Source organism: Schistocerca americana, chromosome 6, assembly GCF_021461395.2.
Source record: "Schistocerca americana isolate TAMUIC-IGC-003095 chromosome 6, iqSchAmer2.1, whole genome shotgun sequence".
In the NCBI taxonomy this organism is placed as follows: Eukaryota; Metazoa; Arthropoda; class Insecta; order Orthoptera; family Acrididae; genus Schistocerca; species Schistocerca americana.
In genome coordinates, this window is record NC_060124.1 from 155,870,601 (window position 1) to 155,887,291 (window position 16,691).

The 16,691-nt window shown below is 37.9% G+C and overlaps 1 protein-coding gene across 1 annotated transcript in view; it reads right to left on the reverse strand.

The window, feature by feature from the left end:
- The window catches only part of LOC124619805 (UDP-galactose transporter senju), an 80,863-nt gene extending 73,230 nt beyond the window's left edge, over positions 1 to 7,633 (reverse strand). Inside the window, exon 1 of the mRNA XM_047146400.1 lies at positions 7,097 to 7,633. Within this exon, the coding sequence (XP_047002356.1) occupies positions 7,097 to 7,187 (91 nt within the window). The 5' untranslated portion in view covers positions 7,188 to 7,633. The remainder of the gene's footprint in view (positions 1 to 7,096) is intronic.
- Positions 7,634 to 16,691: the final 9,058 nt, after the last annotated feature.

Sequence of the window (16,691 nt, forward strand, 5' to 3'; positions counted from 1 at the left end):
GAGGATTTCTTGGTAGGGAGGATGCAGCATGTTGTCTCGAATGAAGAGTCTTTGACAGATGCAGAAGTAACTTCGGCTGTACCCCAGGGAAGTGTGTTGCTTCCCTTGATATTCTAGTTGTACATTAATGACCTCGCAGACAATATTAATAGTGACTTAAGACTTTACTCAGATGATTCAGTTACCTACAATGAAGCACAATCTAAATGAAACAGTACAAATATCCACTCTGACCTCGATAAGATTTCAAAGTGGTGCTATGATTGGCAGCTTGCTTTAAATGTTCAAAAACGTAAAATTGTGCACTTCACAAAACAAAAAAACATAGTATACTATGAATACAATATTAGTGAGTCACAACTGGAATCTGTAAACTCATAGAAATACTTGGGTGTAACACTTAGTAGGGACATGAAGTGGAATGATCACAGAGGCTCAGTCATGGGTAAAGCAAGTATCAGACTTTAGTTTATTGGAAGAAACTACAGAAACACAATCATTTTACGAAGTAGTTTGCTTATACAAGGGTTGGAACTTAAATAGTGGCTACTATTTATTCACAACCGATACGAAAGAGTTACACGTTTGCACCTGTTCTGTCCTTCAAAGTAGTCACCAGTGTTGTGTAGAACCCATTGCCAGCAATGTGCAAAGCATAGAATACCGTTAGCAGAGCCTGTTCTGTTGATGGTGCGAATGGAGTGGTCTAAAGTTATGGTGGTTCTTGTGTACGATTGTGATGGTGTTATCCTAACGCTTTATGTTCCTCCACGGCAGACTGTCAGTGCACAGTATTACTGTTCATTTTTGGAGAATCACCTGTGACCAGGTTTGCAGAAGAAGCGGCGACACTTTCTGCGCAACCCACCCATCATTTTGCACAACAATGAGTGGGCACATACAGCGCAAGCTGTGGCTGCTCTGTTCAGTCGATGGGACTGGGAAGTACTGTACCATCCACCATCCACCCCGGACTTAAGTCCTTGCGACTTTGATTTGATTCTGAAGGTGAAGGAACCACTTTGTGGCATTCACTTCAGAACTGTTCCAGAGATCTGACAGGCAGTAGACCACTCCATTCGCACGATCAACAGAACAGGCTCTGGTAACAGTATACTACGCCTTCAACACTGCTGGCAATGAGTTCTACACAACGCTGGTGATACTTTGAAGGACAGTAACAGGTGCAAACATGTAACTCTTTTGTATCGGTTGTGAATAAATGCTGGCCGGTGTGGCCGTGCGGTTCTAGGCGCTTCAGTCTGGAACCGCGTGACCGCTACGGTCGCAGGTTCGAATCCTGCCTCGGGCATGGATGTGTGTGATGTCCTTAGGCTAGTTAGGTTTAAGTAGTTCTAAGTTCTAGGGGACTGATGACTGCAGATGTTAAGTCCCATAGTGCTCCGAGCCATTTGAACCATTTTTTGTGAATAAATAGTTGCCTCTATTTAAGTTCCAACCCTCGTAAATCACTTGTGCAACCTATCCTAGAGTATTGCTCAAGAGTGTGTGATACGTACCAAATAGGACTAGCAGGAGGATATTGAACTTCCACAGAGAAGGGTAGCATGAATGGTTACATGTTTGTTTGACCCACAGGAGAGTGTACTGAGATGTTGAAAGAATGGAACTACAGGCTCCTGAAGATAGATTGAAAATATCCCAAGAAAGTCTACAGACAAAGTTTTGAGAACTCGCTTTAAATGATGACTCTAGGAATACACTGCAACCGTCTACATAAAGCTGCCACAGTAATTGTAAGCATATGATTAGACTACTTACAAGAGGCATTTGAATAATCATTTTTCTATGCACTGAATATGTGAATGGAACAGGGGAAAGACCTAATAACTGGTACAGTGGGATGTACCCTGTACCCTCCACCATGAACTTCACAGTGTTTAGAAAGCATCCAGATTCATGCAAATGAAGATAATTACTACAAAACACATTTCTCAACTTGCATGTTTTATGGGGGGTGGGGGGACACTACCGCACACTGTTTGGTGAGTTGTTATCTTTACTTGTAAATCATGTATTTTGTGTGCTTAGAAAAAGTTTTTGGGCTCTTTTGTCTGAATTACAAACATGTATATTGGTTAAAAGCCAGTTTAATGCAGAATCAAGTGTTTTCCAAGTAATATCATTAAGAGTCGGAATGTTGCAATCTGAAGTAGGCCTAGGTAACTACTATGATCAAATAAAGTATAACTTTCTTTAAAAAAAAAAAAAATCAGTGAAGATAATGGGGTCTAATAAGCGCTCAACATATGCCCCTCAATTTAGCTGTAGAATGTATCCAGTGCTAGACACCAACAAAATCCTAGATTCTTGAGTCAGTAAAATCTAACAGAAAATCTATAAAGAACAAGTTCCAGCGAACTTTAGATAGTCTTCATAACAGTTTTTCTCGTTACTATATGAAACTGAAACCATTTTCCGTTAGTTGGCTGCATACTTTTAATACTAGTAACGTGTGTTTTTTTATACTATGTGTCATAACGTTAAAGAGCTGTTCTGGCCTGTAATGCTACAATTGCCTAAATCTAGTCTATGAAATTAGAGGCATCCAACTAGCACATCTCCTCAGACAACCATAAGAACTTCTTCGATACCAGCACAGCTGCTACAGTATCTTTAATTAACAGTCCCTGCACTATTGTCCAGGTCACTTTCCCTGCCAAGTGGTTCATACCACTCTTACGAATGCACCTTTCCAACCACTAACTAGTCAGGAATCATCACTGGTAGGACTCGATCAAAGGTAGGGTTCCCTGTAAGACGAACCATCACTTGATGCTTCACCCATCTCCATAGCCGAGGTTGCTAATGCAGGCCTGTGCAGTTGTGGGGTGTTACCACAGAATTGTAAAAGAAAAATCATTAAGATCATTTGTTGGCCAGAGGAATTCAAAGAACCATAAATGCTCTTGCCCAAGTTGAAGCCATGCACTTTGACTTTGGTAGCCACTCCATACAGGTCTGCACTGTTGTTTAATGGACAGAGTATGACCTTACCAAGTATTGGTCATAATTTGTGATTGGATTCAGGATTTCACAGAATATTAAACACAACATAGCATTCTTAACAGGACAAAATCAACAGACAGAAACCCCCCCAACCATTGATGTTTAGAATCTGCTTAAATGATCTACTGAATAATGTCAGAAGCTCTGTGAGGCTGCATGCAGATAATGCTGTTGTCAACAGGGAAGTTGCAATGGCAAAACACTATATCAAAATGGAGGATGACCTGCACATGATCAATGTAGAGACTGGCACTGAATGTAAATAAATGGAACATTATTGTATGTAAATTAGATAGAGATACCTATGTGTTCAAATACATTATAGGTATTAAAGTCGCCAGAAATGGTAACAATCACAAATACCTAGAAGTAAGCAGATAGGACCTGGACAAACTGGAAGAGTCATTGATTGTGAGAGTTTCGAAAGGAGCATAGACAACATCTGATTGAAACTGGAGAAATGCTGAAGTCAGAAGATGAAATAGGCCAAAAGACAAGGCCCAGGAGAAATCTTTGGGTAACACACAAGAAACCAAATTTAACAGACAAAAGGAGAAAATACAAAAATGCAGCACGCTAACGGAAATAGGGTACAGAAGCTTAAAAATTTTATTGGCAGAAAGAGCAAAATTGCTAAACAGTATGGGCAGAGGACAAATGCAAGACTATAGAAGCATGCATGACTACAGGAAAAAAGGGGCTATCTATGGGAAAACAAAAGGCATTTGGAAGAAAGAGAACCAGCTATATATACGTCAAGAGCTCAGATAGCAAGCATGTAGTACACAAAGAAGGGATGGCTGAAAGGAGGACGGAAAAGAAAGTAGGCATATACAAAGGAAACTATAACTTGAAGACAAATGTTACAGAAAGGGACGAGGAAGTAGATGACGATATGGGAGATAGAATACTGTGTGAGGAATCTGATACAGCATTGAAATACCCAAGTTGACACAACGCACCTGAAGAAGACAACGACCCTCAAAACTGTCGATATCCTTGTAAGATGTACGCCACAGACGAAACAGAATATTTTCACGGCATTGATTGGAATACAATCACTGAAATTCTGAAGGTAGCAAGACAGATACGAAACACATGCCTACCACAATAGTACAAGTCTATATAAGCTGACTAGCTCCACAGATGATGAAGAGATTGATGAAATGTATGATGAGATAAAAGAAATTACTCAGATAGTGAAGGGAGTCAAAAATTTAATAGTCATGGGTGACTGGAATTCGATAGTAGGAAAAGGAAGATAAGGAAACATAGTAGGTGAATATGGAATGGGGGTGAGGAGAGGAAGTCGCCTGGTAGAATTTTGCACAGAGCATAACTCAATCATAGCTAACACTTGGCTCAAGAATCATAAAAGAAGGTTGTATACATGGAAGAAGCCCGGAGATACTGACAGGTTTCAGATAGATTATATAATGGTCTGGCAGAGATTCAGGAACCAGGTTTTAAATTGTAAGACATTTCCAGGGGCAGATGTGGACTCTGACCACAATCTATTGGTTATGAACTGTAGATTAAAACTAGAGAAACTGCAAAAAATTGGGAATGTAAGGAGATGGGACCTGGATAAACTGACAGAACTAGAGGTTGTAGAGAGTTTCAGGGAGAGCATTAGAGAACGATTGACAAGAATGGGTGAAAGAAATACAGTAGAAGAAAAATGGGTAGCTTTGAGAGATGAAATAGTGGAGGCAGCAGAGGATCAAGTAGGGAAAAAGACGAGGGCTAACAGAATTCCTTGTGTAACAGAAGAGATACTGAATTTAACAGATGAAAGGAGAAAATACAAAAATGCAGTAAATGAATACAAATGTCTCAAAAATGAGATAGACAGGAAGTGCAAAATGGCGGGTCTAGTGCAGCAGGGGATACAACCCGTCGGCTTTGGACAATGACGTCACAAGTCGCCAGAGAGCAGTTTACCATTTTCGCTTTTGCTGTTATGTTTCAGTTACGTTTTTTTACTGATTGCTTAATAAAGTGGATCTGTTTATTCTATCTCGTGAGATTTTTTTTAAAAAAAGTCAAAAAACACTTATCAGCCACTGAAGGGAGCTACAACACTAAGAAGAATCGCTTCTCGATTGGCGACTTGTGACGTCATTGTCCAAAGCCGACGGGTTGTATCCCCTGCTACACTAGTCCCAAAATGGCTAAGCAGGGATGGCTAGAGGACAAATGTAAGGATCTAGAGGCTTATATCACTAGGTGGTAAGATAGATACCGCCTACAGGAAAATTAAAGAGACGTTTGGAGAAAATAGAACCACTTGCATGAATATCAAGAGCTCAGATGGAAACATAGTTCTAAGCAAAGAAGGGAAAGCAGGAAAGTGGAAGGAGTATATAGAGGGTCTATACAAGGGCGATGTTCTTGAGGACAATATTATGGAAATGGAAGAGGATGTAGATGAAGATGAAATGCGAGATATGATACTGCGTGAAGAGTTTGACAGAGCACTGAAAGACCTAAGTCGAAACAAGGCCCCGGGAGTAGACAGCATTCTATTAGAACTACTGATAGCCTTGGGAGAGCCAGCCCTGACACAACTCTACCATCTGGTGAGCAAGAGGTATGAGACAGGTGAAATGCCCTCAGACTTCAAGAAGAATATAATAATTCTAATCCCAAAGAAAGCAGGGGTTCACAGATGCGAAAATTACCAATCTATCAGTTTAATAAGGCACGGCTGCAAAATACTAACACGAAATCTTTACAGACAAATGGAAAAACTAGTAGAGGCTGACCTCGGAGAAGATCAGTTTGGATTCCGTAGAAATGTTGAAACACGTGAGGCAATACTAACCTTATGACTTATCTTAGAAGAAACATTAAGGAAAGGCAAACCTACGTTTCTAGCATTTGTAGACATAGAGAAAGCTTTTGACAATGTTGACTGAAAGACTCTCTTTCAAATTCTAAAGGTGGCAGTGGTAAAATGCAGGGAGCAAACGGCTATTTACAATTCGTACAGAAACCAGATGGCAGTTATTAGAGTCGAGTACATAAAAGGTAAGCATTGGTTGGGAAGGGAGTGAGACAGGGTTGTAGCCTCTCCCCGATGTTATTCAATCTGTATACTGAGCAAGCAGTAAAGGAAACAAAAGAAAAATTAGGAGTAAGAATTAAAATCCATGGAGAAGAAACAAAAACTTTGAGGTTCGCTGATGACATTGTAATTCTGTCAAAGACAGCAAAGGGCTTGGATGAGCAGTTGAACGGAATGGACAATGTCTTAAATGGAGGATATAAGATGAACATCAACAAAAGCAAAACGAGAAGAAGAAGGGATCGGTTGGTAGGACACATTCTGACGTATCAAGGGATGACCAATTTAGTATTGGAAGGCAGCATGGAGGGTAAAAATCGTAGAGGAGACCAAGAGATGAATACACTAAACAGTTTCAGAAGGATGTAGGTTGCAGTAGGTACTGCGAGATGAAGAGGCTTGCACAGGATAGAGTAGCATGGAGAGCTGCATCAAACCAGTATCTGGACTGAAGACCACAACAACAAACAGGATGAATAAAACACAGGGAGCAAATTGTTATTTATAACTTGTGCAGGAACCAGACTGCAGTTCAAGAGTGGATGGACATGAAAGGGAAACAGTGGTTGAGATGGGAGTGACGCAACGTTAATCAATCTGGACATTGAGCAAGCAAAGTAGCAAACTAAAGAAAAATTTGGAGCAGGAATTAAAAGTTTACGGATAAGAAATAAAAAGCTTACGGTTTGCTTGTGACATTGTAAATCTGCCAGAGACAACAAAGAAATTAAAAGGAGCAGTTCAATAGAATGTATACAGTCTTGAAAAAGTAGTAATAAGATGGATTTTAACAAAAGATGACACGTTAAGTTGCAGACAGGCACAATTAAAAGACATTTACACATAAGCTTTCGGCCACAGCCTTCGTTAGAACAAGAGAAACAAACAGCCTTCATTCACACAAGCACGCACACCTCACGCATAAATGACTGCCAGCTTATTCCAGAATGATTTATCTGCAGGTAAAGCATATTTCATATTGATTTTACCACCAACCTTGATTTATAAACAACACCATGTACGCGATGAATATCACTACGCTCCATTTCGTGGGGAACAGTTCATTCCAACTAATTCGCAACGACATTTTTACTAGTTCATCACCTTTACACAAACGTCAATCTATAGGTAACGGTAGGCACCGGTAAGAGCATTTCGTGAGCCCTGACGTGTTTCACAAGTTCGGTGCTACGGCGTTTAACTACGGAAAGACCCGTATAGGCATTGTTACCACAGAGTCGTAAAGCCAGAGTGTTTCTGACTTCCTGTACGTACGTCATCAATCTGCAACTGACTACTTGCTTCGCTAGCATTATAACGTTTCCTGGTAACCGCCGAAACCTTTAAACAATACGCTGTCATGTTGGGCAACGTTAAGTGTACTTTATTTGCTTGGTACACGTAATTAGGCGCAGAAAGTGGAGAATAATATACAGGCAGGTTAGGGGGCAAAAAAGGCTTTTCTTATTTGATGAACGCCATCACTCATATCGGCAAATACTTTAATGTTTATTACACGTTTAGGCATATGACATATTTACATGGTACAACTATATCTTTGGCTTAATCTTGATAAGGTCTCATCAAAGTTACTAGGTCAAGTGTTGCAAAGATAACGCACGCACAGTGTGCCAAAGGTAATTGCGCTCGGGACACATTGCCAAGGCTGTAGGAGGACTTTCATTTTTTTCCCTACGAGTGTTATTCCATAAAGAGGTCAAACGTCTAGATCGAAAAATTATTTACTTTTTATAACAGCCAAGCAACAAAAAATCATACACTGTGCATAAAGGACGATTCAACACTCGTTATCAACAGACTTTACCGTCTGTGAAATGATGGACGGTTCAGACCAAAAAGGAATGCATATATATATATATATATATATATATATATATATATATATATATATATATATATACGTGTGTGTGTGTTGGTTGCAGTAAAAAGTTGCAGTGGTCTGGGCGCAGCAGCTCCGCGTACCTACTGCAACCAATCATGTTACACAGTTTTGTTAATGTCTCTATGATCACGCCTCAGTGTTGCCGGGGCTCTACAGACGGCCACTGTCTTCACTCTTTACCATTTGCACTTGGTCTTTGAAAGCTGGCTGCCAGAGATCAACTTTGCCGGCTCAACTGTAAGACGTTGGTTCACACTAGATGGAACGTGTACACGATGTCAATTTGCTTAGCCCCAGTACCGAAAGGCGAAATTGAAATTATAAGATACCATCTGTGATACAAAACGATAAAATTTGTTGATGATCAAATAAAACTTCATAACTGATGTGGCTGCTCAATTTTGTATGGCACCTGTGAATTGCATAGAAGTGAAACAACATTTCAAAACATCGACATTTATTCGTTAGCGAAACTATATACTGCATACATAAACACACATAACAAAATTTTGTAGGGGAATACGTAGAACCTTTTACCTTATAATTATGTTTGATTTTCCATACGAAGCAAACAGCGTCATAACCAACAGTATTTTTCTCCTTCAACAGAGCTGATTTTTTTCACTTAATAAAGGGCTATTTAATGAAAACCGTTTCATCAACTTATATTCCCATTTATACGAAGTGTAGGCATCAGTTCTGCACAGGTATTGTAAAATCTAAATCATATTTCACTGTCAGTATGAGGCCTCTCTTACAGAAGAGCACTCAATGGTAAAATATTCAAGTCATCATGGAACACTTGCAATTTCTCACGAAAACAAACCAACATATAAATATTGTTCGATGTATTGACATGTATGACGTGTATTTTTTCGAAAAAAATAAATTTGACGTTTTTTAATGATTGGACGATACTTTCGTAATTTTTTGATTCTCAGTAGTGTGGAAAGTTCACTATACCACCTTTGTCAAGAACTTCGTTTATAAATTTTGACTTTTCCGTTAATAAAGGCTACTACTATTGCTAGTTCCTTAAAGGTCAATTCCCCTTTGAAAGAATGGAACAGGATGGAATGGAACATCTCAATATTCCACAGTGAGGTACTCACACAAGCCGTTAACAGAACAGAAAGGGAAGGGATTCAATGGAACACCAAGGTCAAGATATCTGGGAAAGAAAGGTCAGACACTGATATTTGTGTGGGGACTGTGTCGTCGTTTGCTGACATCTGAATTTAATTTATTTTCGCCATGCACACTAATATTATAATAGTAGATATCGCGCTTTTTTTCTTCTTAGCCTTTGCTTTATTAATTTGCTTTGTTTTGGTGACCAATTGTCAATGTTTCATGACTACATGAACTTTTTCTCCGTTGAATGTTTTTCCATAATAGAGACTAGATAATGAAAGCAAAAAATTATTTACGTTTTGCAATATCTGAACAGAGCTGATGCCTACATTGTGTATATATGACAACATAAATTGATGAAGCAGTTTTCATTAAATAAACTTTAATTGAGTGAAAAAGTCAGTTTATTGAAGGACAAAATACAGTTGTTTATGACGTTATTTGCTATATATGAAAAATAAAACATAATGTAAATAGGCTCTACATATTCCCTCACAAATTGTGCTTGATGTTGTGACGTCGCAAGTTATTATAGGACAACATTTATTGCAATAAGATACGTAGACGTGGAGCCCGGCGAACGTACAGGAGGCTGAAAACTTGTGTCTTAGCCATGACTCATAGCACATATGTCGCTACTAGCCAGTATGAGAACGGGCTTCTGTGACACTTAGAATGACCATATATTCATACCCCCTACGGATCTAAATGAAACATTTTCAAACATGGTATACTAATTTTTTTATTCAGAAGATCTCCAAATTTCAAAGCTGTACATATAATAGTTTTGGAGGTTCAGAAAATTACCTAAAATCCACCAAACCATCACTCAGGGTGAAAAATTCAGTTAGGAACGATTACAGTTTGTCTTTTGTTACCATTTGAAATCACAGTTCTCAATATACCAAATCAATTAGTTTGGATTTTTATTTCCAAAACTTTAATTATTCTTCATCTTGTAGTATAAAAATTCAGAAAAAATAGTATCTGTTTAATGTGTTGTTGTGTGAATAAATGAGAATGAGTGAGATGGTGTATGTGGCTCAAACGAAAAAAATCAATATTATATTATGTACAACATTACATTATTGGAATGTGGTAAAGATGTAATTTACCCACATTGATGATGATGTATGTCTAGGGGTGATTACTTTTGTAAGATGGCAGCCAGAATATCAGTTTAAAGTGCAATCGTTTTCTATATTATTGTCAAGATTAATTTTATTTCGTTTTGTTTTATTCAACATTGTGTTAGTATTTGCATTTTGGGATAACATAAATTACTTTCTGAACAGTGATTGACTTAGGCGAGTTTTTCCATGAGAATGATCTCAAAGAATCATTCTGATTGGTCCATCAGACTGATCAGCCAATCAGAATTACGTAATTCCCGCTCACAGCTAGTTAGATATGCTGTGAGTGAGGCAGCTTCGAGAGAGTCACTCAGCAGCTTCGGACGCAAAAGAACATGTTAAATGTGATGATTCTCATTATGTGTAAAACGAAGGAATATTGAGTTCCTCACGTTTAATACGTGTTGTGACTAACGCTGATGTAGTTACGAACAGTTTGATGAAAGCTTGGAGTTTCGGGAGTGTGTGTTGGAAAGTTAGTCACGTGTGAACTTTCGGCCTTTATGAAAATTCCGTGTGGCGTATTCTGTATTCAGGTATGGAGTATTTGGCGAGCAGTTTCTTTTAAAGAAACCCACTGAGAAGGACCAAATGTGAAACTCATTTATAATAGCAGATCTGTGACTGTGAGATCGCGTCATCAGTTGGGTCACACTTGTATAAATTTCTGGCTGCTTTGAGTGTGAAATTGGTTGTATGAACTGTGAACAGAGAACAATAGATACGTTATTTAGGTACAAGCAGACTTGATAGTCCATTTTCTTGTGTGCTAGAAGCAATAAAAAGGCTTATCTACAAATTTTTTGAACATTTACAGTGAGAAAAAATGCATCATATCACTACCAGAAATCTTGATATATGTGGGATTGCAGGGACTGAAATACTACTAGAGTTTACGCGAACTTTGCAGGACAGATATTAGACGGCGTTTTCTTCAATGCTGCTTTTTCGCCATCTAGTAAGTATCTATGCTTGCAGAGTGAAGGGACATCGAGCAGAAGCCATACTGAGGTAGGTGGACGTTTATTTTGAACAGTACGCCAAGCGATTTTTGTAACCCACCCTGCTGTAATATATATTTTCGTTAGCAAACAACTGTTGATGTTTTGAAATGTTGTTTCATTTCTCAGCAGTTTACAGGTACTACACAAAATTGGTCAATCACATGTGTTATGAAGTTGATTGGACCATTAACAAACGTTTTCATTGATTCTGACAGTGTTCTCTGACTTTTTGTATCGTGGATGATATCACACAACCTTACTTTCGCCTTTTGAAATTAGGCTAAGAAAACTGGCATGTTGACATTCTGTCTAGTGTGAACAATCCACCACTGGATGCTGACATCACCTGACATTCTGTTCCATTTCATTCATATGTAGTGTCTATCAGCCTTAATTCTGATGCAATACTCAGATTTTTTTATCTTGAACTAGCATCTCATGAACTCATTATCGCCATTCAGTACCAGATTAACTGCAGTTATGTTCGGTTAATGAAACAACTAATGTGAACACACCTCCCTTTGATAAAGATGTTCCCTTCTACTTAATGTTTGTTGGATACTGTAATGACTAGGAGATTGGTCGCACACCTATCACAGTGCCCAATAAAGAGTTATGTGAACTTCTTTATAATTAATAACTACAGGCAAGATGTGGTCAGTGGTGAAAAATAGTAATATTCCAAAAACCAAATGGCTCATGATTAGAAATAAAATATGTTTGTTAATCATTGAAGATTGTATAATTAACACAATGAGAGATGGAGTCCCTCATAATTACAAAAATACTGAAGTCGGCATGCCTAGTTACTGTTCAGTGTTAATGTTCTGGAAACTAACTTCAAAATATTTTACAAATTCATCAACTACCTGATATAAACATTTTAGAAATCCAAATGATTCATCTCACAGCTGCAGTCCAAGACACTAACATCTAAAACATTAAAGGTGCCAATGTTATTCTGTATAAAAATTAAAATTCATAAGATTAGCAACCAAAGTATTTGCAAGGCCAAGTCATAAGTATTCACACTTACAGCTACAACCAACTATCAGAACTTCTCTAAGTTTTCACAACACCTACATAAAATTTTACAATTTCACGAAAGTTTCGTCACTTAAAACTACAACTGACATGCCTCACATTCATTCATATATCTGACCTTGATCAACTCTCAAATTGAACTGTCACCAACTTTATACAAACGAGATCTGTTGAGAATTCCCCAGATTTACATTCAAATTATTCTTACTGTGCATATTACATATTGGTCACAATCAGAATCTCACTAGCATTTCTGTGCTGTCCTTAGATTTTAGCTGTGGTCCTTAATTTTTTCTTGTTATTTTCATTTTAATTAGTGAGATAGTTTGCCATAATGTGCTAATAATTCCTGTAATTATAATACATGGGATTTTGTGTATTTTGTAGCTGTGAAATGGGATTTCGGGCTCTGAATCCACACAATGTCGGCTCTTCATCACATTGAGATTCTGCAACTGTCAACCACATGGGTTTTCCCCTCTGTTAGTAATGCTACAGGCTACTTGCTGTCCTTCTCTCAGCCAACTTACTTTGTGGTCTCTCATTTACACCAATTGTAGAGAGAGAAAGTGTTGTCCATTATGTGAAGCAGATGTCTCTGGTCCCTTCCTCCTCTGAGTGACACTCATTTGTGTCAGAACATATGCATGTTGTGCCCTATTACCTGCCAAAACGGATTATATGCATCTAGCATTGCCTGCCTGTAATGCCTCAATGCCTAGCCACATCTGTATGTAATGACTCAAAATGCACTGCATTTGTGTAGTTTTCATATCATTTGTAAATGGATTATTTTGACTGAAAAAATGTTTTGTGTGGCTTATATTTTGAAAAACTCTCTCTTGCAGTTCTTTGCTTGAATCAGTATTTTATATGAGACAACTGTCATTTGCATACTGTAGTGATACAGAAGCTGTACAGTGTCACAGTGAAATTTGACAACTACATAATGGTTGGTACTGATTACATTTAACCTAATAAATTTGTAATAATAATAGTTTTGTTTAATTTAAACTACAAAATGTTTTGCCTATGTTTACTCGTTGGTTTGTTTTTACTTGTTGCATGTACACATCACAGTGATATAGCAAGCAATCATGGCTATACTTTCTCACATCACTGGGTACAGCACACAAGTGTTTGATGTCTGTCTGCCTCAAGAGGAAACCTGAAGTCTGTTTTATCTCCTTTTACATTGCATTCAGTCTCGTCTTGGCCACTGTTGAATCGAGGTCATTTTATGGAACAAGTGAAGACATTTTATTACATGGCCTACCCTTGTATATCATTGGTGGAAATAAATCATCTGAAAATGTTTGATGAAAAATAGATAATGTTCACTGAATGATACCGACTACCTCATAATCAAAGAATAATATTTCAGTAGTGACTGTCATGAAATTTTAATTAACTGGTTATGCACAGTTGAAAATGTTATTTGATTTCGGGAAGCACTAAGAGTTAGAAGTACAGCTCTGATTTTATAATACTCTGACATCATAAATTTACAAAACAATATTTTGATGTTTCAAGGACAGGAAAAAGCTACAAACTGTATGTTGATGAAAAGTACACAATCCAATTACATGGGAAATAATCCTCCACTATATTAACACTCGAGTAGACGCCATTTTTCATAACACATGCAGCCACATGGCGCACTTTGTACACATGTAAAGAATAGCTGTCTTTATGTTACCAAGGAAAACATGTATGAGCAAAATCACAGTTTACTTTTAATTTAATCAAACAATGGTAAAATAAACTTACATTATAAATCATTGTTTAATAAAACAATAATAAAATAAGCCTTTCATTATATCACTCTATTGCTGCATACAAGTGTTACCCCACAATAATATCCCACTAGAAGCATTAAGCAGCACAGTTGTATCAGAACCCTGCCAACTGCTTATCATTGCCTCATAGTGGGATTGTGCTGCAAGTTCGAAATATGAATCATTTTCTTGCACAGATAACAAATTTTTTCTCACCTAGCTTGCTGTTTATTTTATATTACTGTTACTCATTTGCACATGTGATGACACAGCATATTATTGTGCTAACTGAGGCAATAATGAAGGAAAAGGTATGTGATCACAATAGTAAAACGACAATGGAAAGGCACAAGACGAAGTTATTTGTGATTGGCGCACTTCATACTCAGGTACACAGGCATGAGGATTAAGACTGAAAATAATTATGTTCAAGTGTACATTAGAGAAATGAACAATTCACTGATTTGTTTGAGTACATGTTTAAACAGCATTGCTGGTCTCTGGACAATGGAGAAACTCAATAACTGAATTTTACAATTTATGAAACTGATCATAGAAAAGGAGTTTAATTTGTTTACCATAATCATCTTTAAATGAGATGAACCTAGAAATATTCACGAAATTATGGTCATACAGTCAGATTGTATCAGATATCAGATGAATATGTGGTGGTGCTGGGACAACACAAAGTGAAAACACCATATTATATTAGACAAAATTTGTAGTTAGTGTGATGAATGGCATCTTCCTTTAAAAGCAGAAAAATATAAGTTAATTAAGACTAGAAAAAATATTATTTTCGAATACAGCATTGATGGTATGCTGCTTGACACAGTCACATATATCTAGGTGCAATGTTGAAAACCGATACAAAATCAAAACAGCGTATATAGGTGGTAACAGACAAGGTGAATGATAAACTTCTGTTTATTGGGAGAATTTTAGGAAAATGTAACTCATCTATAAAGAAGACTGAGTATAGAGCACTAGTGCAACTCATTCTTGCATAGTTCCCAAGCATTTAGGATCTCTACCAACTCAGGTCAAAGGAACACATTGACACAATTCAGAGGTGATCCGCTAACTTTGTTACCAGTAGGTTCTATCAGGACACAGGTATTATGGAGATTCTTTGTGAACTCAAATGGGAATCCTTGGAGGAAAGACAATGTTGTGTTTGTGAAACTCTATTATGAAAATTTAGAGAACCAGCATTTATAGCTGACTGCAGAACGATTCTCCTGCTGAGAATGTACGTTTTGTATAAGGACTAAGAAGATGAGATAAGAAATTAGGGCTTGTACAGATGCATATAAACAGTCGTTTCTCCCTTGTTCTGTCTGTGAGTGGAGGAGAAAACGATATGCATGGTAGTGGTACAAGGTACCCTCCACCATACACCATGAGGTGCCTTGCAGAATATGTATGTAGGTGTACAACTACAAAGTTTTACATTCAAAAGGAACCTCTTTCACCACAATACCCTAATTACAGTGACGCTAACTGGTGAAATATAAGCATTTACATTTGGTAGGAATAGGAATATCCTCAGAACTGATCCCAGTGGAGCACTGTATTTTGCTAGCATAATATTACTGTACCCATTTGTGTCTGTATTGCTGGTATTATGCTTCATCTACCTATTAAGCTTTTTGTTTTCTATGTACGATTTTAGAACACCAGCTATTTACTACTTATGTTGTAGTTACTTAATTTATGAGTATCTGGAAGTGGTATGCAGTCAGATGCATTGGAAAGATCCAGATAAATTGCAAATTGTCTTCTATAGAAACTGCAAAGTTAACCTTTACTAATATAAAGTTCTCAAGGTTCCAGCTGGATTACTTGCCCCACTCGCAAATTCAATCACACAGGACTTGTTAAAGACCTTCTCTCCTTCTCCCAGTCACTACAGTGGAGACACTTTTTCGCCACCAACCCTACCAATCAGACTCTACCAAAGAGCAATATTCAACCCTACCTAACTCAGTTCACTCCCCCATCCAACTGTGATCCATCCTCATTGCCCCCAAATCACCCCATGTTAACTTTCCAGAATTTCTTAACCTTGAATCTTGAATCACCATCATTCCCAAATCCCTCAAGATCCAAACTAAACTTACATCCACAGAATGATCCGCAGTCCAAGCTATAAGAACTGTTCCCAATCTTATAACTCTACCTGCGGATACCAGCTCCACCACTCCAGTAATTAAAACATCCGGGCTAAGAGGCTGGGGTCCAATAGTAGAAATACTTCTCCCTGACGTTTCGTTGCCAGCTGCAGGCAACATCATCTGAGGTGAGTCTACAACTGGCTGCTAGGCCGTGGAGGTCCTGTTTATATAGAGCGCGTAGAGGGCACCACCACTCGTCACGAGTTGTCAACAGTAAAACTATCTCTGGCTGGCGTCATTACTCTCGATCGAAAGTAATCGATTGTCACATCTTTGGTACAAAGTCGATCGCTATATCTTATCTAACTTCAAGCCTTCTTCTTTCCTGTTAAAATTACTGTGGTGTTTAAAAATCTCTGCAGCCTTTCTATACATACATGCATAATAATGCGATATCCTAGCTAGCATGCTCGTCTCA